This window comes from Pseudonaja textilis, chromosome 9 (assembly GCF_049901715.1).
Source record: "Pseudonaja textilis isolate UNSWEBS1 chromosome 9, rPseTex1.2, whole genome shotgun sequence".
Taxonomy (NCBI): Eukaryota; Metazoa; Chordata; class Lepidosauria; order Squamata; family Elapidae; genus Pseudonaja; species Pseudonaja textilis.
Window position 1 is genome coordinate 24,609,642 of NC_141998.1, and position 23,924 is coordinate 24,633,565.

The 23,924-nt window shown below is 46.2% G+C and overlaps 1 protein-coding gene across 2 annotated transcripts in view; it reads left to right on the forward strand.

Annotated features, from left to right (window-relative positions):
• Nucleotides 1–23,924, forward strand: part of NECTIN1 (nectin cell adhesion molecule 1) — a 179,431-nt gene that overhangs the window by 105,210 nt on the left and 50,297 nt on the right. For both annotated transcript variants that reach the window (XM_026709196.2, XM_087939170.1), the window contains exons 2-5: nucleotides 2,516–2,863; nucleotides 6,046–6,348; nucleotides 7,446–7,563; nucleotides 15,160–15,311. In XM_026709196.2, coding sequence (XP_026564981.1) covers nucleotides 2,516–2,863; nucleotides 6,046–6,348; nucleotides 7,446–7,563; nucleotides 15,160–15,311 — 921 coding nt within the window. The remainder of the gene's footprint in view (nucleotides 1–2,515; nucleotides 2,864–6,045; nucleotides 6,349–7,445; nucleotides 7,564–15,159; nucleotides 15,312–23,924) is intronic.

The window sequence follows — 23,924 nt, forward strand, 5'->3', positions numbered from 1 at the left end:
GCTCGGTCACAAAATCCTTCGCGTTTTTTTGGTTGTTTTCGTTGTTTTCCTGGAAGGTTATTGATACAGATAGAAAAAGGCTATTCGTAGCTCAGGGTTGAACTGAGTTGATGGTCTCTGTGATGTTTTTTTTTTTTTCCTTGCAAACATTTCAGGACCCAACTAGGTAACCTCATCAGTGTAGAAGGGAGTGGGGGTTTGCAAGAAGGGAGAGGAGGAGGAGGAGGTGGGTTTTGAGGTCTTTGATGCTGTCTGAGCTTGGTGGTTTTCTTGCAGACCTTTCATGCCCCAACTAGGTAACCTCATCAGTGTAGAAGGGAGCGGGGGTTTGCAAGAAGGGAGAGGAGGAGGAGGAGGTGGGTTTTGAGGTCTTTGATGCTGTCTGAGCTTGGTGGTTTTCTTGCAGACCTTTCATGCCCCAACTAGGTAACCTCATCAGTGTAGAAGGGAGTGGGGTTTGCAGAGGGAGGAGGAGGCAGGAGGAGGAGGAGGCAGGAGGAGGAGGAAAGACGCCTTTGGGGGCTTTGATGCTGTCTGAGCTTGACTGTCTTCTTGCAGACCTTTCACGCCCCAACTAGGTAACCTCATCCGTTCTCAGAGAGCAAACCCCGCTGCCTCCTAACACTGATAATGTCACCTCGCTGGCTCATGCATGGCGCAGTCCCAAAGCAGCAGCATCGGGGCCTCTCCCAGGCTGGGCCTCTCCAAACACCGTCGCCTGCAGCCAAGCCGGCCGAGGCCGATGGGAGCTGCCAGCTCAGCACCTTTGAAAGTCCCCGGGGCCAAAGACAGAGGCTCCCTTGCATCAAAGCGAGGAGCCCCATGAAAAGCAATGGCACTTCCTCCTGAGTCAGCGCTCCTTGAGTTGCATTCTAATGTTTATTTTCTTTCTGTTGGCTGCCTGCTTTTGTCTCCCTGTGTGTGTGGGAGGGAGGAAATAGATGGAAATGTAGCGTGCACCCATTCTACCATGCATGGGAGCATGGATAAATAGATTTCTTTTCTTTTCTTTTTCTTATACGTCTCCATGTATTCATAACTATGTTTTTACTTATACCTGTTATCTTGTAAGCAGTTGACAAAAATCAATAAATAAATGAACAAAAATAAATAAATTTCCAACTCACACTCACCCACCCACCCACAAAGGGTCCAGATCTTCCTAATTTGAGTTCGCTCTGTTGCAATCCTCTCACTTCCGAAAGCTGGCCAGCCTTTTACCAGGGGAGTTTGGTTCAATTCTGCCCGTCTCTCCTTCTAGGCACCCTGTATGCTTCAACTGGCTCAACATATGGCAGCCCGTGGGGATTTTGTGCAAACTTCTCTTCCCTCCTCCCTTCCCCTCCCCTCCTCCCCTCCTCTCCTTCCTTTGCTTCCCTTTGCCTCTCTTCTCCTCTCCTCTCCCCCCTTCTCCTCTCCTCCTCTCCTCTTCTCCCTTTGCGTCCCTTCTCCTCTCCTCCTTTCTCCTTTTCTCTCCTCTCCCCTCCTCCTCCCCTCCCCTCCTCTCCTCTCTTCTCCCTTTGCTTCTATTTTCCTCTCTCCTCCTCTCCTCTCCTCCCTTCTTCTTTCCTCTCCTTCCCTCCTTTCTCCTCTCCTCTCCTCTCCTCCCCTCTTCTCTCTTCTTCTCCCTTTGCTTCTATTCTCTTCTCCCCTCCTCCCTTCTCTCCCCTCCTTCCCTCCCCTCCCTTCTCCTTTCCCTTCCCCCCTCCCCTCCTCTCTCCCCCTTTGCTTCCCTTCTCCTCCCCTCCCTTCTTCTTTCCTCTCCTCTTCTCCCTCTCCTTCTCCTCTTCTCCCTTTGCTTCTATTCTCCTCTCCCCTCCTCTCCTCTCTTCTCTCCCCTCCTCCCCTCCCTTCTCCTTTGCTTTCCCCTCCCCTCCTCTCCCCCTTTGCTTCCCTTCCCTTCTCCTCTCCTCTCCTCTCTTCCCTGCCCCAAACATGTATTTCGGCATGTTGATTTGCAATAGAGTTTTGCAGGTTGTTTCATTATCTGTGCAGGAACCAAAGTTGAAGTACATGATTAAGCCTCTTTCAGGAAAAGAGACAGCTTCTACAATGGTCATTTGGGCTATTTTTGCACACAGTACTAAGTTGAGTTCACTTTAACCTTGATTATTTCCTTGGTGCGTGTTTTTGTGTGTGCGCGCGGACGCCTTAAGTATGTTGTGTGAACCCAGGCCACTGGCTGACTTAATGATTCATTGTGTTGTGCAAAGCCAGGAAATGGAAGAACTGTGCAACAAGATGAAGCCTGTTGCCAGATTGTCTCCCCTTAATCTTCTGAGCTTTGAAAGAGCTCACAGGGGAATTTGTGGTTCCGAAATGACAACCCTTGCAGATTCACAAAGACAACCTTGGAAGCCCAGCAACAAGGATCATTTCCAGTGTCACATCCTAATCTTCATTGATTAGGTTACCTTGCTTGAAAGTAAAACAATTGTAACCCTCAAATCTTAGCTTGGAAGAACTCCTTAAGAACACAACACATCCTAATCCTTCCGTCTCTCTTCTCTTGTAGGCCTCTGGGCTCAGAAGGTGCTTGTCAATGAGACGGTCTCCGGCTTCATCGGGACTGATGTAGTCCTTCATTGCAACTTGGTCAAGATCAACCACACAAGGATCACTCAAGTCACCTGGCAGAAGGCCAGTAATGGCTCCAAGCAAAATGTGGCCATCTACAACCCTGTCATGGGTCTCTCCATCCTTCCCCCCTACGAGGAGAGAGTGGTCTTCCAGAGCCCATCCATCACCGACGGGACCATCAAGCTGTCCAACCTGCAGTTGGACGACGAAGGGATCTACATCTGTGAGTTTGCCACCTTCCCTACCGGCAACCGGGAAAACCAACTCAATCTCACCGTATTGGGTAAGTTGCCGATATCATTTTATTCCTTATTTACAAGTATTAAAATGATATGCTGCCCTCTCATTGTTCAAGAGGTGCTGGGTGGCTTACAACACGGTAAAAGCAAAAAATGCAAAATGTTAAACGTTACCATTGAAAGAAATTTGATAAATTAGGAACCAGAATTCAACGAGAGGTGGAGATGGGATCTTTTTCCTAGATCACTAACTAGCACCGACCTGGAACGCCCCATTGGGGTCCCGTGCGGGTTGGCAGAGCCAGGTTTTGGGGTCATTTTGGAAGGCCAAGAGAGTGGAGAGGCAGATCTTGAGGGGCACAATGTTCCAGAGGGTGGGAGACCCAGAGAAAAGACCCTTTTCCTGGACGCTGCCAGAGGCAATTCCTTGACCAATGGGGTCCAGAGCATGCCCCTTCTGTCAGAATGAGTGCAGCATGCCTACCCATTGGGGCTACAGCAAAGACAAAGTGTGCATGTGAGTGATCCATCAGTCTTCCCCTATTTGATGGCTGTTTGATGGTCATGTGGCTTTACTAGTTTCTTACCCTGTTTCCCTGAAAATACAACCTACCCTGAAAGTAAGTCCTAGCTTCATGTTTCCTTCATCTCAACAATAATGTTATTGCACAGGTAAAAATTAAACTAGGATGGGGATGTGGGGGTGGAGCTTCCCTACTACTTACCTTTGGACAGTTGTAGCCAGGCCTCGCACACCCAACACCTGCCTCGCCGGCCCATTTCTTCTGCAGCCAGCAAGGCTGGGCAAGCTTACCTGAAGGCCTCTGGAGCTATAACAAAGCTTTGGATCGATCCAGAGCTCTGTTATCAGCTGCAGAGGGCTTAAGGAAAACCTTGTTGGCCACAGAAGAAGTTCCTGAAGGCCTCTGACAGCGAAAAGGAGGCCAGGCGTGACTTGCGCAAGTGAGATTAGTCCGTGGATGACATCCCCTGAAAATAAGACCTGGTGCCTTTTTTGGTAACAAAAAAATTTAAGACAAGGTCTTATTTTCAGGGGAACATGGTACCTGGATTTGATAGACATATTTTTCCCTTATATAGAAATACACACACACATCTCTTTTTCATGAGAAAATTCAGCTGCGAGTTAGAATGAGAGCAGGAAATATTTGCCTTCATTCTGCACAGGTTTTGACTTGTCCTCAGGTGATGACCGGTGTCATCAGATGGTCTTAGATAGATTGTCTGCAGTGGCCTCAGGCTGGCTCCATTCACCACGTTAAGAGTTGGTGACTCTGTCGCAATCTTACTTTGAGAGCATTGTTGTTGAGATGAAGGAAAAGGAATGGACTCTGGACAAATGCAAATGTCTGTGTAACAGGGTGAAGCTTGTTATCCAAATTATTGCCCAACCTCTCATTCCGGGCTCTTTGTTTTGAAAATATTGATGCAGGCCATTTAATGTAAACCCTCTGGCAAGTTTACAGCAATAATATAAAAACAAAACTCCTTAAAAAAATGATCCGTGAAAAACATCAACATTAGTGGGAGTTTATGGCTGGGGAAGGTCATCCGTAAAAGCTCAAAACCAAAGTAGAACTCAGACTCTCCTGGTTTATGGTCTCATTCTGTAAATACTAACATCAAACTGGCTCTTTGCTTTTACATTAGGGAAGACTTATTTCTGAATCCAGGCCTTACTATCCACACATTTCACTAAACCATGGCCTATTTTAACACTAGTCTGTAGAATAACCAGAGTGACTTGGTTCACACAGAGCAGAGAACTGTTTGCAAATAACAGAATAACAGAGTTGGAAGGGACCTTGTAGGTCATCTAGTCCAACCCCCCTGCCCAAGCAGGAGACCCTGCACCGTTTCTGACCGATGGCAGTCCAGTCTCTTCTTGAAAGCCTCCAGGGATGTAGCTCCCACAACTTCTGAAGGCAACTTCTGTTCCATCGGTTGATTGTCTTCACGAAGGACAAGAAAATTCCTTATTTCCAGGTGGAATCTCTCCTTGTTCGGTTTCTATCCATTATTCCTTGTCTGGCCTTTGGATGCTTGGAATATAGGTAGAAATCAACATGCTAGCCTAGAAACTCAGATATATGAGAGCACCTGCTCTTTCTCCCTTTCAGTTCTCCTTTTTTTTGGAGAACTAGAAGTGTGAAAGGAAGGTGAGATGGTCATCAGAGGCTACAAAAGAGCCCTCAGCTTCTCCTTTTCTAGCATACCAGATTTTCGTAGCATATTTGCGATCACGTCCAGGTGAAGAACGATGCGAAACCTGCCCCATTTTTCATGGAAATGTGACATTCCAATGAATCAGTTTCAGCAATGGGAACTCATTTGCCAAATTGCATGTGTTACTCCACGTAGGTATGTATTTATAAGATTCCTATTTCCTCCTGTCTTGTAAAACACAACTTTGGATGGCTCACAACAATAATAGAAAGACAAAGAAGGAAAACAAGCTGTAGGCTGGTTTCATCTGACATTGGGATGCAGAGAGAAGCCCATGTCAACAAGTCTACCGAGATCTTCACTGATGTTCAGGTCTTGGGCAAACTAATGAGGAGGACATCGTGTTAATATTCATCAACAGCAATAACACTTAGACTTATATACCACCTCGCAGCACTTTCCAGCCCTCTTCAAGCGGTTTACAGAGTCGGTCTAATGCCCCAACAATCTGGGTCATCATTTTACCAACCTTGGAAGGATGGAGGGCTGAGTCAACCTCGAGTTGGTCAGGATTGAACTGATGGCAATTGGCAGAATTAGCCTGCAATACTGCATTCTAACCTAGAAGGAAGGAAGGAAGGAAGGAAGGAAGGAAGGAAGGAAGGAAGGAAGGAAGGAAGGAAGGAAGGAAGGAAGGAAGGAAGGAAGGAAGGAAGATAGCAATAGCACTTAGACTTACATACCACTTCACAGTGCTTTACAGTCCCTCCCTAAGCAGTTTACAAAATCAGTCTCTTGCCCCCAACAATTTTGCGTTCTCATTTTACCCACCTGGGAAGGACAGAAGGCTGCATCAACTTTGAGCCTGGTGACATTTGAACTGCCAAATTGCAGGCAACCGGTAGTCAGCAGGAGCAGCCTGCAGTACTGCACTCTAACCACTGCGCCACTGTGGCTCAAACGACAACTCGTGGTCCTTGTTGTTTATTTGATCATGACTCCTTTGCTTCCACTTGCTGATCCCTTGCCTTTTCTTCAGCCAAACCAGTAAACCGGATGGAAGGTACCACCAGGCCACTGATTGCCCGGGCCGGCATGACAGAAAAAATCCTGGTGGCCACCTGCATATCCTCCAATGGGAAGCCTCCCAGCACTGTGACCTGGGACACTAAGCTGAAAGGCGAGGCGGAATTCCAGGAGATCCGCAATGAGAATGGCACCATCACTGTGATCAGCCGCTACCGTCTTCTACCAAGCCGGGAGGCCCATCAGCAGCAGCTGAAGTGTGTGGTCAACTACCAGTTGGAGCGTTTTACGGAGAGCATGACCCTCAACGTGCTGTGTAAGTTGGAGAAGCGGGAGTGATGCTTAGAGTTAGGACTTCAAAGAGACAGGACTTAAAAATGGGAGTGTCAGGGTTCCAAGAAATAGACCCCTACTGAGCAAAAGGCTGATAAATTCCTCAAAGAACAGCACAAGTCTAGTGAAAACCAACTCTGAAGATTCCCACAGTTTTCGCCTAATTAAAAATGAAATTTTTCCCCCCAATCCCAAACTATCAGCCACATGGTCCAATCGAGGCACTGTCCGGTGGTCTGGTGACATTACTCCTCAGGCCACCTGTGAGAACATCCTTGGTTCCCAGGGGAAAGTATTTTTTATTTTGACTACAAAACTCCAGCTATCCCTAATCCCCTCCTCCCTATCCATCCCTCAGCTCCAGAGTGGCAACACTGAAGCTCCAAAATGGCTTCAGCCAGGCCAGCTTCAGGGTTGACAGGCAGATCTTACCATGGCTTATCACAACCACCTCAGTGAAGATTCGATTATTTGTCTTGTTGGGGAGTTGCACTAGGCATGGGTTTCCCTGAGTGAGGAGGGGCAAGTAGCAAAACATGAGTGATGAGGTCTGGGCACATGGACATCTGCAACCATCATCGTTGGCATGACGGTTGCCATGCCTGTGTCATTTTGACATCATTGTGGTTTGCTGCAGGAGCCATTGTTAGGAAATTAAAGTGGTCTCCAGGACATCCATTAATGTCTGCCTCTTCTCTCGCCCTACCTCCTTTTGCTGTTTTTCCTACTCTCCTGTCTCCTCCTGACTTCTCTGGTTTCCCTCCATCCTTCCTCTTTTTCTCCTTGCCTTTCCAATTCCGCTTTTGCCCTTATCTGCCCAATTTTTCCTTTCTTCTCCTTGGCTCATCCTTTCACCCTTGTTTCTCTCCATCCTTCTGTTCTCCAACCCTGTTCTTCCCATCCTTCTCTTCCTCAATGTTGACCTCATTCCTAATCTTCTCAACCCCATGTCTATCTTTCTTGGCTCTCTTGACTCTTTCTTCTCTCCATCTCTGTATCTCTCTTCTCTTATCCTCCTCCTTTCTTCCTTCATCTCTCTCCTCCACCATGTTCCTCCATTCTGTCTTCCCTGCTCCACAGATGAACCCGAGGTTAGAATCGATGGTTTTGACAGCAACTGGTACCTCAACCGGAAGGATGTGAAGTTGACTTGTACATCTGATGCCAATCCTCCTGCTACGGAGTACCAATGGAAGCTGTAAGTATTGACCCACGGCACATGGATGAACTGTTATGAGTTCTTTGCAGCACTGAATGAGTAAGGAGCCCAATGGGAACACTTTTGTGCCCGGGGCCGTAAAGTTCCTTCAAGAATTACTTGGTCAGATTGTGCAGGTGAAGGAAGAATGATTGATACCTCTTTTCCTCCATTATTTTACGTAAGCTGTAGCCCCTTAAGCAAGGCCCCAGCTTAGCTGTCCCATTTGAGCTCCTGTTCTCTGTGCAAGTCGTTTATATAACCCTTTTATTTATTCTAATTCTAATCATTTCTGCAATATTTGTTACATGGTGGGTTTTGCATTAGGAAAATGATCACAACGAGCAGTGCTGATGATAGAAACCAGTGCTATCTCTTGAGTTCCCTTCTATCTGGTAGAGGCAGCCACTGTAGAGAAGAAGAAGAGATGTTTTAGGACTTAAACGATGAACTACAATCTGTTCCATGTCCCTCCTCCAAATGCTAACAAATACAAGTTGTTGTTAGTTGCAAAGTCGTGTCTGACACCTTACAACCCCATGGACAACGTTCCTCCAGGCCTTCCTGTCCTCTACCATCTTCTGGAGTCCATTTAAGCTCACGCCAACTGCTTCAGTGACTCCATCCATCCCCCTCCTTCTCTGACATCCCCTCCTTCTTCTTTGGCCCTCAATCTTCCCCAGCATTAGGCTCTTCTCCAGGGAGTCCTTCTTCCTTCTCATGAGGTGGCCAAAGTCTTGGAGTTTCAGGATCTGGCCTTCTAAAGAGCAGTCAGGGTGGATCTCCTCTGGGACTGACCGGTTGGATGGCCTTGCAGTCCAAGGGACTCGCAGGAATCTTCTTCTCCAGCGCCAGAGTTCAAAGGCCTCCATTCTTTGGCGCTCAGCCTTCCTTATGGTCCAACTTTCTCAGCCACACATTGCAACTGGGAAAACCACAGCCTTGACTCTACACACTTTTGTTGGCAGGGTGATGTCTCTGCTTTTTAGTAGTCCTTAACTAATGACTGTATTCGAGTCTCCAATTACGGTCATTAAGTCATGCTGGTTGTTAAGCCGGTTATCACAACCGTACCTGTTTTTAACGATCTTTGTTCAGTGATCATTAAGGGAAGACTATCGTTAAGTGAAGCCATTTTTGATTATGACTGGGTTGGGGTTCTTTTTTTTGCTAGAAACAAGAAGTAAATGTCTGTTTCTGACAAAAATATCATAAAGCACCATATGTGATGGATAGATGCTGCAAATGGCTGCCGATAGAAGTCGTTTGCCAAAAGAATAAAAAGCAGTAATATGAATTTGGGGGTGGGGTGAAGGGGGGAAACCTTCAGAACTCCAGAACTGAGTTGTAAGTACCTTTGTGGGGAGGCCCTGTCGTAACTTTGAAAAAATCATTAAGCAACAGGTTGTAAGTGGAGGACGCCTGCTTCCATAACAAACCCCGGATCTCTCCTCCAAGGGAAATTGATCAGGGTTCACGTCAAACTATCTGCAAACCGTGATCAATTTCAAACCTATTGGGATGCAACGTGTGGCTTTGCAGGTGTTTCACCAAAACAAAAAACAAAAAAAGGAAACTCCACCATCCTCCCACACACAGCAATCAAGAGCCTCTATTATTAGCAGGCGAGAAGATCCAACCTGTTGCATCTCCCAGGTGTCAATTCATTCTCACCTTTCGTGGTTCTCAGGACTTCTTTAGAGCTCAGAAGTAGGTCTCTGGCGCTGGATTCCGGTTGGTTTCCTTGGAAAAGATTCCAAATAGAACGCACACCTGGCCTGGTTGTCCTCAGATATTTCTCTACCTTTTCTTTCTTTCTTTCTTTCTTTCTTTCTTTCTTTCTTTCTTTCTTTCTTTCTTTCTTTCTTTCTTTCTTTCTTTCTTTCTTTCTTTCTTTCTTTCTTTCTTCCTTCCTTCCTTCCTTCCTTCCTTCCTTCCTTCCTTCCTTCCTTTCTTTCTTCTTTCTTTCTTTCTTTCTTTCTTCCTTCCTTCCTTCCTTCCTTCCTTCCTTCCTTCCTTCCTTCCTTCCTTCCTTCCTTCCTTCCTTCCTTCCTTCCTTCCTTCCTTCCTTCCTTCCTTCCTTCCTTCCTTCCTTCCTTCCTTCCTTCTTCTTTCTTTCTTTCTTTCTTTCTTTCTTTCTTTCTTTCTTCTTTCTTTCTTTCTTTCTTTCAAAAATGTTCCTTTCTCCTTCTTGGCAACCAAGATGTTATTGAGGTTATCAATTTCCACCCACGTGTGCATCTCTGGCTATCAGCTTAGGAAGGAGCATGTGTGTTTGTGTGTGTGTGTGTGTGTGTGTGTGTGTGTGTGTGTGTGTGTGTTGTTATTTCCAAGCAGACACATTTAGATCAGCAGCTGGTGAGTCACTGGCTACATTACCTGCAGTGACCTGGATAGAATCGCTCAGGCGAGTGAGCGGACAGTCCCTTTCTCACAAACAGCCCAGGAAGAGGTGGGAAGATGCCCAGCTAGGATTGACATTGGCTGCTTTCTGCTGGGCAATCTCACAAATGCATCGCCTCTAGAAAGCAAGCATGTCAGGAGGGAAGCTTTCCTTCCCTTTCTCTTCTGTGGGCAGAGATTTAATGGATTGGTATGGAGAAACCATCAGTCCCGGCGCCCTGGCATTTAACCTGGATGTGGTACGATCCTCACAACGCTCAAATATGTCTTCTGTGGTTGGAAGAAGGCCAGCAGAATAACATTTTCCAGATGACCAAGGAGGAAGAAGCTGACTTATCTAAACAGAGAGCCAATCTAATCATCACCATGGGTTTCTCTTTGCACTGTGAGTTTCTCTGTTAATGTATTGCTTTTGGATCTGAGCACTCCCTTGTCTTCAAGCCCCCAAATGCAATTAAATTCTACAATAAAGTAGAATTAACTCATCCGGCCATGTTCTTATCCACTCTACCTGGGAAGGCTGACATCCATCTTGAAAGTCTGAAAATACAATTTTCCCATTGTCTCTTTTACATCCCAATAATTAAGAAGGGTCCTTTTTCTGAACTTCTTACTCCATCCGTTACGCAGCTGTGGGCTACGCGCCCTCTTATCCTATAATTCCCTAAGCAGCATCTCTTTGACTGGTATCCCAAGGCCATTCTCGTATGCCATTACAGCCAGGAACCTACTCATGTAGAAATTCAGCATAGACATAAGGCCCTGAATAACAGTCGGAGGGCTCTCAACCCCTACAGTCTTGAAGAGAATGATCCCATTCTGTGTCGCATATCCAGCTTGGATATCCTCTGGAAGGAATAAGGCAGGAATAGGAAGGAATAAGGCAGTGAAAGCATTTGTATATGATGAAAAAAAGATCCTGAGGCATCAGAAAGAGTGCAGAGAAGTGCACCAAAGATGACTATGGGGCTGGAAGCTAAACCATATGATGAACAGCTAAGAGAACTAAAATATTATGCGTATCCTAATGAAGAGAAGGACTAAGGGGAACACGATAGCACCTTCCAATATTTGAAGGGCTTCTATAGGAAAGAGGAGGTCAATTTGTTCTCCATAGCATCTGAGGGCAGGCCAAGAAGCAATAGGTGGAACCTAATGAGAAGGTGATCCAGCCTGGAGCTAAGAAGACGCTTCCTGATAAAAAGAACAATTAATAAATAGAAGACGGTATTTCTGGGTTGAACTATGGGGTCTTTGGTACTCTCTTGAGCTTGGTGGTTTTCTTGTAGACTTTTCTGACCAACATCTGCAGCTAACAACCCAGACACATCCCATAGTCCTAGCAATTGATGATGTCCCTCAGTTTGATCATGACACATCTGCCAGAAAACAACCAAGCTTGAAGAGCCTCAAGAACCCTATCATTAATCAATGGAATAGCTTGCCTTCAGAAGTTATGGAGACTCCATCACTAGAGGTTTTCAAAAAAGAAAAATAGGACCATAATTTGTCCAGGATGGTCTATGGACTCTTGTCTTGAGGACTGGACTACGAGATCTCCAAAATCTTTTGCTTGGAGGTTTTCTAGTCCAGGTTTCTATGATTCTAAGACCTTCACATCTCATACTCTCTTCCTTTTTCAAAACAACGCATTCGTTTTCTGGCTGGGAACACTATAGCTTGCCTTAAATTATAAAATATTGATTGCTTCTCTTCAAAGTCCTTGCCAGCGTAGCTACTTGTTTGGGGCATGTTAACATGGAGAAAAATCAAAGCTCTTCTGATTGTTTCTATCTCTTTGGGCCAAATAGCTGATGGTTAATGATGGTGGCGATGGTGTATTTTAAGGAAATAGAAGGTGAAGCTGTTTTAGAGGACCCTGGTGATTGGCATGTGTGCGTGGGGGCTGATTTTTTTCTATTCATTAATTGCTCCCAAGGGGAGGGAGGGGCTTTCCCCACCACCCACTGCTTCTAATTGGAGCATCGTCTGAATGCAAATTGGGCCTGTCACCCCTGGGTTGGGTGCCTGTCGATTGCTTTTGCTGAACTTAATTGCTTTCCCTCAGATTGATTAAAAATGAGCAAACTGCATAATTTTCCTCTGTGCGCAGCGTTGTTTATGTTTGTTCTGTGATATTTTTTTGCAAAACACTTAGGAATTGATTGATTTTTAAATGTATTTATTTGTTTGTTGAGCTTCTCTCGGTTTCTATCAGGGCTAACAAGACGAGGCTGCCGTTCCTGTAGTATTTTTGGGGGAAAGAACCAGTGGTGGGATTCAGATTTTTTTTTTTTTACTACTGATTCTGTGGGTGTGGCTTGGTGGGCCCTCCCCACCCCAGTAACCTGCTTTCCAGCTCTGTTCTTGTTGTGGTTCGCCAGCAGCAGGTGCTGCTGAGCTCTCGGAGAGCAATGAGGGGCCTGTGTGTGCGATGCAGTGATGGGGCCAGGACCATCGGGGAGTGGAATGCTGCCTTTGGAGATTGTGGAGGCTGGCAGCAGTGAGGAAGAGGATCCCAGGGAGCCTGTGCCCAGTGAGCGTATGTGCAGGGCTGCTCGAAGGAAAGAGCAACTGCAGCAGCACAGGCGACTCAGGAGGAAGGCTGCAAGGTAACAGCCCCTCCCTAAGAAGACAAAAGCCAGCTGAGAAACTGCAGTTCTTTGCAGAAGGCAAAGAAGTTCGATACTCAAGCCTGATGGGCGCTAGGAATATCTGAGTTGGTGTTTGGAGGCTCTTTGATTTATTGTTGAGGAACTTTATCTGTTGCTCTTGTCAGCCTTGCAAAAACTTGGCAAGGCTCTTTCTTATCGGAGCTAATTAGTTGGAAGTAGCCTTTTATCTGTGAAGAAACAGGATTCTTAAATGACACAGCAAAAGGTTGTGTTACCTTTGTCTTGTGTTTGCTCTCTTGGAACCAGGTTTGGGTCAGAACAGTTCTCCTGTGCAGGGAAACCAAAGAAGACCCAGCCGATCACCTGGGACATCATGGGAGGCAGAGAATAGATGGGGGAGGTGCCAGTCAGAGGTGGGATTTGCCGGTTCTCCAAACTATTCAAAATTTCCTCTACCGGTTCTCCAGAACCGGTCAGAACCGCCTCTGGAAAGAACCATTCCCATAGAACAGATAGCGTTAGTTACTTAGTTTATTTTGTTGTCATTGCACCTCATACAACGAAATTAAATGCCATTTTCAGTGTACATTATGACTATAAAAATAAAACACAAGCACACTTCCTTCGCATTCTATACAATTGAATTGAAAACCTCTGATATTGCATTAGCGTTGCACTATACAGTAGAATTCAATATAGTTAGTTACTGCTCTGGGATAGAAGCTGTTTTTCAGCCTATTCATCCTTGTTTTTATTATCCTGTACTGTCTGCCAGATGGTAATAGTTCAAAAAAAAGGGGTGCCCAGGATGAGATAATTAGCAAATCTATTTTTGAGAAGATAGGTGAATAAAATACCCTAGGTTGAAGTTATCCCTTCTTTAGAGCCAGAGAGCTAATTTCATTTTTTTTTTTTTTTGCCTTTTCATCTTATCCCTTTTTTTAAAGAAATCAAGCAGTTGTATATCAGAAGTTAGCAACGTGGCAGCTGTAGATCCTAAAAGTCCTCTCTCTTAAAACTTAAATTAATAATTTAAAATCTTTTCGAACACTGAAATAGGATGATAGCCATCTCAATCAACAATTGGTGTTTTCAAGAGGTCATAAGAAATGATCATTCCTGTGCAAAACTGAAGGCATTTCCTTTGCAACCAGGTGTGTTTTGCTCACTGTTGGTGCAAAATAACCTCTGTGTCATACCAATGGAACATTTGCAGCTTGCAGGGAAACAGCCAAGCTGAGAGAGCTTCAAGGATCCCACAAGAAACCAATACTCCCACCAACACTAATAGGGAAAGCCACGACATATAAACAGAGAGCAAACCCTACTTCCTTCTAGCACTGATGATGTTACCTAGCTGGGTCATGAAATGTCTGCAAGAAAACAACCAAGCTCAGAGAGCACAAAAGGACTCAACAGTTCATCCCTGAGCTACAAATACGCTTTTCTGGTTGGTTAACAAAAAGGAGTAGGACTTCAAAGGAGAGACTTCGATAGCTTCCAAGGGATGTGTCTGGGTTGTGAGCTGGAGATGTTGTCTATCTGAATCAACACATCTGCAAGAAAACAACCCAGCTTAGAGAGCGCCAAAGACTCCATCATTCACCCCTGAACTACAAATATGCTCTTCTTTTAGTTAACAAAGTGGAGGAAGCCAGATAGCTGACGTGGAATGGGAGGGTTACTCTGTTGGCTATGGAGGAGAATGGCAAAGTCCAGCTGGGGAGAGATAGAACAAGGGAGAGGGAGTTCAGAGGAAGACCCAGGCCCACGCTCTCTTCATCCTAGGGCACGCAGGGAGGAATGAAAAAGGGAGCAACGTTGGTTGCATGGCTTACAGGGAGGAAATGGCCCTGATTCCCTTCATTAGCCACCGCTGGGAAGACAGTTGATAAGAAAGGCAGGCTGAGTGCAGCAGGCTTCTGGGAGCAAACATGACTTTATCCTGTGGCTTATCTGTGTTCCTGGCGTCTTCCCAACCATGTGAATTTTGCCATGCCTTCAAGTCTGAAATTCTTGCTGCTGCCCTGCCAAACTAATTGCATGTTTGGACTTTAAGTTGCAGTTTGTGTTGACCATGTTTTGGACTTGATTCTCTGCAGCCAAAGGCTGTTCCCGAGAGAGTTTGTCTCCAGCCAGAAAGTAACCTGGACATTGGGGGCAAAGCTGGAGATAATAAAGGGACTCTTATTGCTTATCTGACTGTGTTGCCTTTGTGCCACGCCCCTTTGGGTCATCACACAAGGAATGTGTCTGACTTGTGAGCTGGAGATGTGGTCTAGTTGAGTCATAAAACATCTGCAAGAAAACAACCCAGCTCACACAAGCACCTAGGACCCCACAGATCTTCTGTCTTTTTGCCCAGTTCCATGGAGGAGAAGGTAGTTAAGCCCAAGATCCTAACTACACCACCGATCAGGAATCGCCCTACAGGCAGGTTTAATAATTGAACACATACAGAAGTTGCAAGGTGCCCAATGACGAAGTTGGACTCACCAGCCACCGTTTGTAGATTCAGTAGCCGGATGAAAGCTTTCTACTAATGGCCCAGGGGTTTTGTCTTCCTTTTTTTCGACAGGCTGAATGGTTCGTTGCCCGACAGTGCCGAAATTCAAAACAGCACTCTGTTCTTCAAAGGACCAGTCACGTACAGCCTATCGGCAACATATATCTGTGAAGCCACCAACACCATCGGCACCCGATCTGGGCAGGTGGAAGTGAATGTCACAGGTAGGCGCTGAAAACCATGGTGGACTATCTGCTGGGAGGGTGCAGGTTGCCAAAGATAAACCTAGTTTAAGCCATCTCTGTATTTTTACAAGCTTGCTTTGACTTCTCACATCTTCTCTGCTCCTCTGGGGGCGGGGGAAACTATGGAATCCGGTGGGATTTTCTGGCCTTTCCGTTTATTTAAAAGGGTGTTTGTTTGTTTTTTTTCATTCGGAGTGCTGGTTTTTCTGGAATTCCCGTTGTTCTTCCTGCTTTTTTTTCCTCTCCTTTGGCTGGCAATATCTCCATTTCTCTCGCTTTTCCTTTGGTGCCCATTCCACATCTGGTTCAAAGCCAGAAGGATGAAAGGCCGTGAGAATCAGAAGAAAAGGGTGGGGAGGGGGAAATGAGAGGGTGGGATGTTAAAAGACATGCTACGAGGACATATCTGAAAGAGGATGAAACAGGGGCTGGTGTTTTGTTCCTTTGTTTGTTTCCAAAAGGGATGTTTGTTTGGTTTTTTTTTCAAAGGCTTTAGGAATAAAGTCACTTGGTCAGAATGGCTGTAGTTGAGTTCCTGTTGGTTTTTCAGATGTCATTCTTAACTCCAAGCATGTAGAGATTGTGTGGGTGTGTATGTGTGTGTGTGTGTACAGTTTCCCTCCAGGGTTGTTTAAAGGCTTATGGGTAGTCTAAGCCCCAGAAGAAAGGGTTGAGTAAGAGATGAGATGTGATGTTAGCAGAATTGGTGGGCAGAAGGAGGACGGTCCTATCCTCAGAAGATAGCAAGAGATGACAGTTGAAGTCCTTCAACTGGGATTCTCCCAAGTGTAACTCCATAGCTCCCATCCTCTTGATGCCAAGCCAACCAAGTTGGAAGGTTCAAGGGGAGGAAGTGCTTGCCGTGCTATGCCGGCTGGGGAATTCTGAGAGTTGAAGTCAACACATCTTAAAGTAGCAAGAGAGAGAACCCTTGCTGTAAACTAAGAAGGCCGCCTGGTGTAATTGGGGAAAAGGGGATCAACTCTTCGTATTACTGTCAGCATCTTCCGCTGTTGCTTTCCCTGTGCAGGGACACCCCACCTCACCACCACCACCTCAAAAAAGCTTTTTAAACAGCCTGTTTTAAATGGGAATGGTAGGCGGCAGAGTTTTCCTGCACTATTGCATTCTAAATGGGAGGGAGGAAGGAATTGTGAAGAAGGAGGGCAGAAGGAAGGAAGGAATAGCAATAGCACTTATATACCACTTCACAGTGCTTTCCAAACCTCTCTAAGTGGTTTACAGAGTCAGCCTCTCGCCCCCAACAATCTGGGTCCTCATTTTACCCACCTCGGAAGGATAAGAGGCTGAGTCAACTTTGAGCTTGGTGGGATTCGAACTGCCAATCTGCTGGCAGCCAGTGCTCAGCAGTATTGCCTCACTGTGCCACTACAGCTCGTGATGTTCTTTTTAAGGCCTGCTCTGCATCCCAGAGAGGTGGAAAAGGCAAAAGGGCCCGAATTCAGCACGCCCACCCAAGGGGCCTCCTGATAACTGGGTTCTTGCACGCCCAGAGTCATCCCTCAGCCCCCAGGGAGGAACAGGCTGAGCTGACCGCGATGGCCACCGCTTGCTGCAAGCCGAAGGTTGGCAGTTACAGCCCGATAAAGCAAAAGCTCCGTGGAAATTTAATGTTTTCTTCTCGCAATCTGTTCGCGGAAGAGCTGGGTGTTGCAGGACATTTGTTAGCTGAATGAACATCCAGCCAGCGAGATGGGGAAGTTTACCACAGTTGGCTTGCGTGAAGTTAATCAGGAGAGGGGAGAGAGGAAGTTTGGGATTGAAGGGAACACGCTTTGCCAACCATGCACATCTGGGCATGCATAGAGAGGAGAGTTTCATACATGGTTGCTCCCGTTTGGAGCCAGCCAGAGCTCCTCGTTCAAAAAGTAGACAGATCTGGGCTTAAGGGTTCTTTGCCAGCCAATCCTGGCTTTTTAAAGACATGATTGGCACCCACCCCCCTGCTGCTTGTGGTCCTCTCTGCAAACTTTGTGGATGGATGTTGCCGCCTGTCGGCCACCAGCCCCTCCAGCAGCTGAATCAGAGGAGGAGGTGGAAGCGTGGGAGTCGGGAGCTCTGAGGGGGAAAAGAGAATGGATCTGGCAGAGAGGGGGGGGGGGGGGGAGGGGGGAGGGAGGGAGGGAGAGAGAGATGGAGGCTAGGCCATCCGTCAGCCCTCAGATGGAGAGTCAAGAGCCCCCAGGTCTGGAGGTGGCTGATGAGGAAGAGGAGGAACAGCTGGGTCCAGTGCCTGATGCACGGATGCGCAGAAGGCAGAGGAGAGGAGAGCAGTGGAAATCTATGGGCTGGTCCTTGGGACGGAAGAGCCACTGCTGCTAGCGAAACCCCATCCTAGCTCTGGAGTTAAAAGGCAGGGAGTGGGGAGATGAATAGGTGTGTCAGACAACTATTTACCTCCCTGTCAGACAGACTTGTTAGCCTGTGGTGAGAGAGAGAGTGAGACTTTTGGCCGGGGCTGCCGGCGCTCCTAATAAAGGGACCATTTATTTAACTACAGAGGGTTTGTCGTATTTAGGAGCTGGGTTAGAACAATGGGTTGTTAGGAGAATGCCCAAATGAACTCCGAGGGTTTTCTCCGAGGGTTGACACGTACACCCTGCATAATTGGGACCCAACGGTTCTCTTTACAAGCAAAGTTATAAAATCAAGGTTGGCCCTGTGATGGCCCTTCGTTGTGACCTTTGTCACAACTTAACCTAATCCTAACTTGTGTTCACTTTTCCAACAAAGGGATGCCAATTTTTAACCGTGTTAAATGACACATCCAGCTTTGGCCTGACCACTTGAGCTTGGATGGAGACACTCCCAATGAAGGAGATCCAGACGAAGGGGGAAGGAGCAAATCAGACAGTAACAGATGTCCTTAAGACATCAGCCAGATTCGGCCAAGTCAACGCGTAACTTTTCTTCATTGTCTCTCAGTCTGAAGTTTCAGGGATAATCTCCTTCCTCACCCACACACCCTCCTCCTCCTCCTCTCTCCTCAAGAGAAGGAATGGATGGTATGGATTCTTGGTTCAAAAAAGCAAGCGATCCCCCAGCCAAAGGTGTCTTCTATCACTTGGCAGTCATAAGCAGAAGGCAAACTTCTCGGTGACTAATTAAACCAGACAAAAAAAAAGCAAGATTCTTTTAGTCCCAGCGCTGTCAGTACCTTGATCCAGCAGCAACAGCTGGGGATAGAGGGAGGGAGCGAGGCTGGGGCACCCCACAAGAGAGGTTCTTTTCCAGAATCTGTTGGGGTGGGGTCCATCGGAAGGAAAGCAGGACATTTAAGCCCAACATCCTTCATCTAGGGCTTAGGCACCCATGCAGATGTCGTTTAAGAGCCAGTGGCCAGAATGGACGCTGGTTTGGGGACAACCTTCGGGAACCTCGCCGACCATTCTCCCCAGTTTGCAGAACTGGAGACGGGACTGGGGCCTCTACCCCGCCAAAAAGATCTTGATTGGCAGGCAGTAGGTGAGATTAGGAGCCAGCTGGCTCCCGTCTCCAAAAATTGTCAGGCCTTGAAACAGCAGCAGCAGCTGCAAAACTGCTGGATAGACTTTCAAGGAGTCCACCCTGCAGCCTGACTTAAGCCCACCCTGTTAAACCCCCCCCCCCGCTCTCCCCATTAGACAGGCTGCCTTTCTAAGGATGGGGGTGGTTGCAAGCTTCTTTCCAGCCCCAAATCCAGGCCAGGTTTTTTTGGGGGAGGTGGGGAGGGGGAGGAGACGCTTCTCAATTTGCCGAGGTTCATTTGCGCCAGAAACTAGGATTCTTTGTCAGTTTTGAAGCCAGAGGAGATTTAGCATGTCCTCGAAAAGGGGGTGGCTTCCCTTGAATCTATAGCACCACCTTAAAAGAATAATCTTATCTTGTAGGCAAACCCAGAGAATCTGTTTCAAAACACTAAGCGGTAGCCTTAGCAAGCTGTTCATGAGTTGGCCTGAGCATGTGCAAAGTGTCTTGACAATGTTTAGGCTTGGCAACCTGCAAAACGTAAGAGAGATCTTTTGGGGGTTGCTTCTACTGTGTTTTCGAAAAGGTTTGTAAGGAAGGAAAAACAGGAAGACAAAAAAAAGAAAAGGGGAGAAATGAACAGAAACAGTAAACGAATTGGGAATGTACAAGCTTTAGAATTAAAGTAGAGCGCATTCGTTAGGCTAGAATTTACAATATTTCGTCCCATTGGCTTCGTGTATTATTGTATTATTGATTTAAAAATGGAAGGAGGTTGTTCAAGTATAGGTAATGTATAAATCCAAATTGCAGAGATCACGGTGGTATAAATGCAACCGGGTGGGGGGTTTTTTTAGGAAATGAATGCACTAGGAGTTCAGAATTAGGGATCATAAGCTGAATTAAATCATAAAAATGCAACCTTAAGTGTTCTCCGTAGGGGTTCAGATTTAAAGCAGGTCCTTTCCATCTCCCTCCCTGTTTTTTGTAAAAAAAAAAAACACATTTTAAGAGACGCTAGTTTACTTGTTTACCAGAAAAAACTGATGACTAGAAAATTGCTTATATTAAGGAAGAAAGCATCTCTTTCCGCTAAGATTAGTTGTTTTCATGGAAATCCACACATTTCGGAAAACTAGTATGTTTTTTTCCTTCTCCTTGATCAGAAAACATGTTTGCGTGTATGGAAGGTCCATGAAGTATGCTGTTTCTCCTTGACCAACATGGATTTGACGTGCTAGGGCCATGTTTCTCAACCTTGGGCACTCGAAGGGATGTGGACTTCAACTCCCAGAATTCTGCTGGCTGGGGAATTCTGGGAGTTGAAGTCCACACACCTTCAAGTGGCCAAAGTTGAGAAACACTGCACTAGAGAGACCCATGGAAGCATTTCCACCAATGTGGAACTTCTGCATGGAATTCTCATACGAGAAGCAGTGCCAGATTGCAGAGAGGGATTCGACTTCCCTGAGGCCTAGAAACTTGATGGAACCTTTCCTCGAGTTGTAAGTCAGAGACCACGGAGTCAGCAGAGAACTGAACATGGCCCTTTTCATGTCTAGCTGTGCGAGAAGACATACCCAGACTTGGCCAGTGGACTTTCTCCAGTTGTCCATCAACAACAGGTGGAACCTATTGAATTCAACTCCAAATGGATCTCAGAAGACTTCCTTGTCTAGGAGAGGAGATTTTTAGGTTTCCCGCTGGCCCAAAGCTCATGGACTCCTTATTAAATAAATCTACCATTGTCCTTCTCTGGTGGAATAAAAGGAACGCTGCACACTTGACTCTTCACCAGACAAAAACCCAGAACCATCCGATTTTCTTCTGGTCCAGCTGCTGCCCCAGGAGACTGAACTGTTGGCATGGGAACAGGATGTTTGACTTGCAGCAGCTGTTGGGGGCAAAGAAGAGGATGGAAAGACCCATAGTAGCTCTTTTTAACGGCAGTAGGATTGAAGAGCTGTCTAGATGGGAAGAAGGACCATGGTTCTCTCTTAAGTCAATCCCACCTCTCTCCTTCCCTCTGCTCTGCTTCCATTTGGTCTTCTTTCCCCTTCCAATTTCATCCAGACGCCAGGAACTCTAGCATTTCAGGCAAGCTTGGATAGTAGGATGTCCAGGATCAAACTAATGGTTCTCTTAGAAGATTCATCCTTGAAAAAAAGGACCACATGAGAAAACCTGACTTGGGGGAAGGAGAGGGTGCTGAATGGACATCTCTGACCCACCACCGTCCTTGAAGAGAGATTTTTTGAAGACCACTGCGTCCATCACCATTGAACGTACCCACGTTGGAGAGAACCACTGAAAGAATTCCACATTTGGTGTCCTCCATTGTGTCAAGAAGGCACCCTTCCATATCTACCAGGTGCCTCTTCTGTTCTGGAAACAAACAACCAGAGGAAGAAGTCTCTCTTTTCTCAGATTAAATATATATTAGGCAAGAAGGTCAAAACAAATTCCTTGTGTGTCCAATCACACTTGGCCAATAAAGTATTCTATTCTATTCTTAAAAAAAAAAAAAACAAGACAGAATTCGGATAAGGAATTTATACTTTCAAATAAGAATCTGGATATACATAATTCAAATAGTTGTAATCTCTCTGGCCGGCTGTCTTTCCATGCAAGGGAGGAGAAGTGGGTAGCCTCTTCTAGGGCAGAAGAGGGCAACTCACACCTGCAAAAGGTTTGGTCAACCATCAGTAGCCATCTTACCGGTGTGAAAACTCACCTAGCAAAAGTAAGAGCCGAGAGCCAACCAACCATGCTTGCTGAGCCTAGTGTATGACTAAAAGATGGCTTGTCCTAGCTGGGAAAAATTGAGGAGTTGGGGTTCAGAACATCAGGGGGACACCAGGACACCAAGATGGGGAGGATTACTTTGGGTTTGAAGGAGAAAGCAAAACTAAGCCAAAACATCTTTTGGAGGACAGGCCAAATCTACAAGAAGGAAGGCAGGAATCCCTTTTGCATTTCAGTACAGGTTGTCCTCGGCTTACAATCACAATTGAACCCTGAATTTCTGTTGTTCAGTGAGACAGTTAAGTGAATTTGCCCCAAGTCAAAGACTACCTGTATTATCTGCTAATTTTTAAGAGGATCCTGGTCAGGAGAAGCAACCTTAGGCTAAAACTTCCATTGTACTGGAGAATATTTGTAGCTCAGGGTTGAAATGAGGGGTCCTTGGTGTTCTCTGAGCTTGGTGGTTTTCTTGCAGATGTTTCATTAGCCATACAAGATCATATCATCCGTGTGTAGCATTGTCTGCAAGAAACATCTCCAAGAAAACCACCAAGCTCAGAGAACACCAAGGATCCTTCACTCCCATTGTATTGTGAAGGGTAACCACACAACTGAAATCCTCGGTCTCTACCACCCCCAAGTGGCTGTGTTGAGAAGGTCCTTTTGATGGTTCCACTCATCTGCTTTGCTTCTGGGTTACTTTCCCTAGAAAGCCCTCTCTCCTTTCTTCCCCTCCTTTTTCTCTTTTTCTAGATGAACCAGAAGATATTCTTAGCATGTATTAGCACCTGGATTTTCCTGGCATCTGTGAAATCAGTTGCCCGTATTCTCCGTCATCTGTGTTGAGAGTAGCATTCTTGGCAGTGTCCAGAATTGGGTTCTAAGTGGGCTTTGGAAGCCCCAAGGCTGGTCAAAGCATGGAAAGGATGGGCTGGTGGAAAGTATAGCCTTTCTAACTAAGAGAGACAATCAATGCGAAGGTTTGAATTCTCTCTGGCAGCCCCAGGGGGTAGAAGGCTGTCTTCAAATGTCATGGCAACCAAGTCTCACCAGGGTTGTGTGAAAAGAATCCTTATTGCTACGGAATTGAGAATCAGGGGAAGGGTGAAAGAGGAAGAGAATTAGGACCATGGGATTTCCTCCTCCCCCCAAGAACATCCTGACCTGAAAAAACCTGAGTCTAGCACACTTCACACATGTCTTTGCTCAGGAAGTTGGGCTGAAATTTCCTTGCCTTATCAGAGCTTTGCCTCCTACGTATCACCCTTAACTGGGAGCACAAACTGGGTCGCAGGGGGAAATCACTTTCCCTTTTTTTGTGTAGCATGTACCTTTATGGAAAAAATCCAGCCACTCCCTGTTCATGCAGAGCCATTGTCTTGTCCTGTGTGTCAGAGTGAAACCTCAAAGGATGGGAAGGAAGAGGGCCTTTGGCTTCTCCTGACCGGGAATTGAACCTGGGCCGCGGCGGTGAGAGCGCCGAATCCTAGCCACTACCAGGGGCTGGAAAAACTTCTAGCGGTATGGTGGCCTAGCGGTGAAGCTAATCACCTTGCATGGGGAAAGTTGAGAGTTCAATCCTAGGTAGCGGCAGATGTTTCTCTCTTCCTTGGGCGCAAATAAAAAAAATGTCTCCTGCGAAAGCCATGTGGTATCGGGAAGGGCATCTGGCCAGTAAACGCTCAGCTCCATCAGCCCCGACTCTACCCCGGGAAGAGAATCATGAAAAGGGGAGCAGCGTGGTGGCCCATACAGGAACCGAACCCTCAACCTTGCCGTTTTCAGATCCACATGTGGGGGAATTGGAGAACACGGTGTGTATCAGATAGAAATGATTGTCAGTGGCTTTGCTCAACATTTGGTGTTATCCAGAATGTCAAAAAGGGCAAGTAATTACGAGCATAAAATTATAGTAGGAGGAAAATCACCAGATCTGGAACTGGAGGACAATCATATTGACTGTACAGTGAAACTTTCATGTAATAAACCTTTATGGGAAAAAGTGTGTCTGTTAAATCCATAATAAAACCTTGATTTAAAGGACAGATCCATAATGTAGTGTACAGAATCAGAAGCAAAAAAAAAAAATGTCCACTAACTCCAAAGTCCGCTAAATCAGCATCTGTTAAACAGAGCATGTCTAAAACTATTTACTTTTGATTTGATTTAAATTGTAAATCAAATGGGATCCAACTTAGTCGTGTCTGACCTCGATGCGTTGGCTGTACCCTTTCCCCAACACAACGGCTGCCGTTTATTCCTTTCCTTGTGCAAAGGGGTTGATTTAATGCATGTGAGTCGGAACAGAGCTGGTGCCTTTGCATGCACACGTTCTACGCCATCTTTTCTCACTTCTATATTTTGCTTGGAATAATTCGC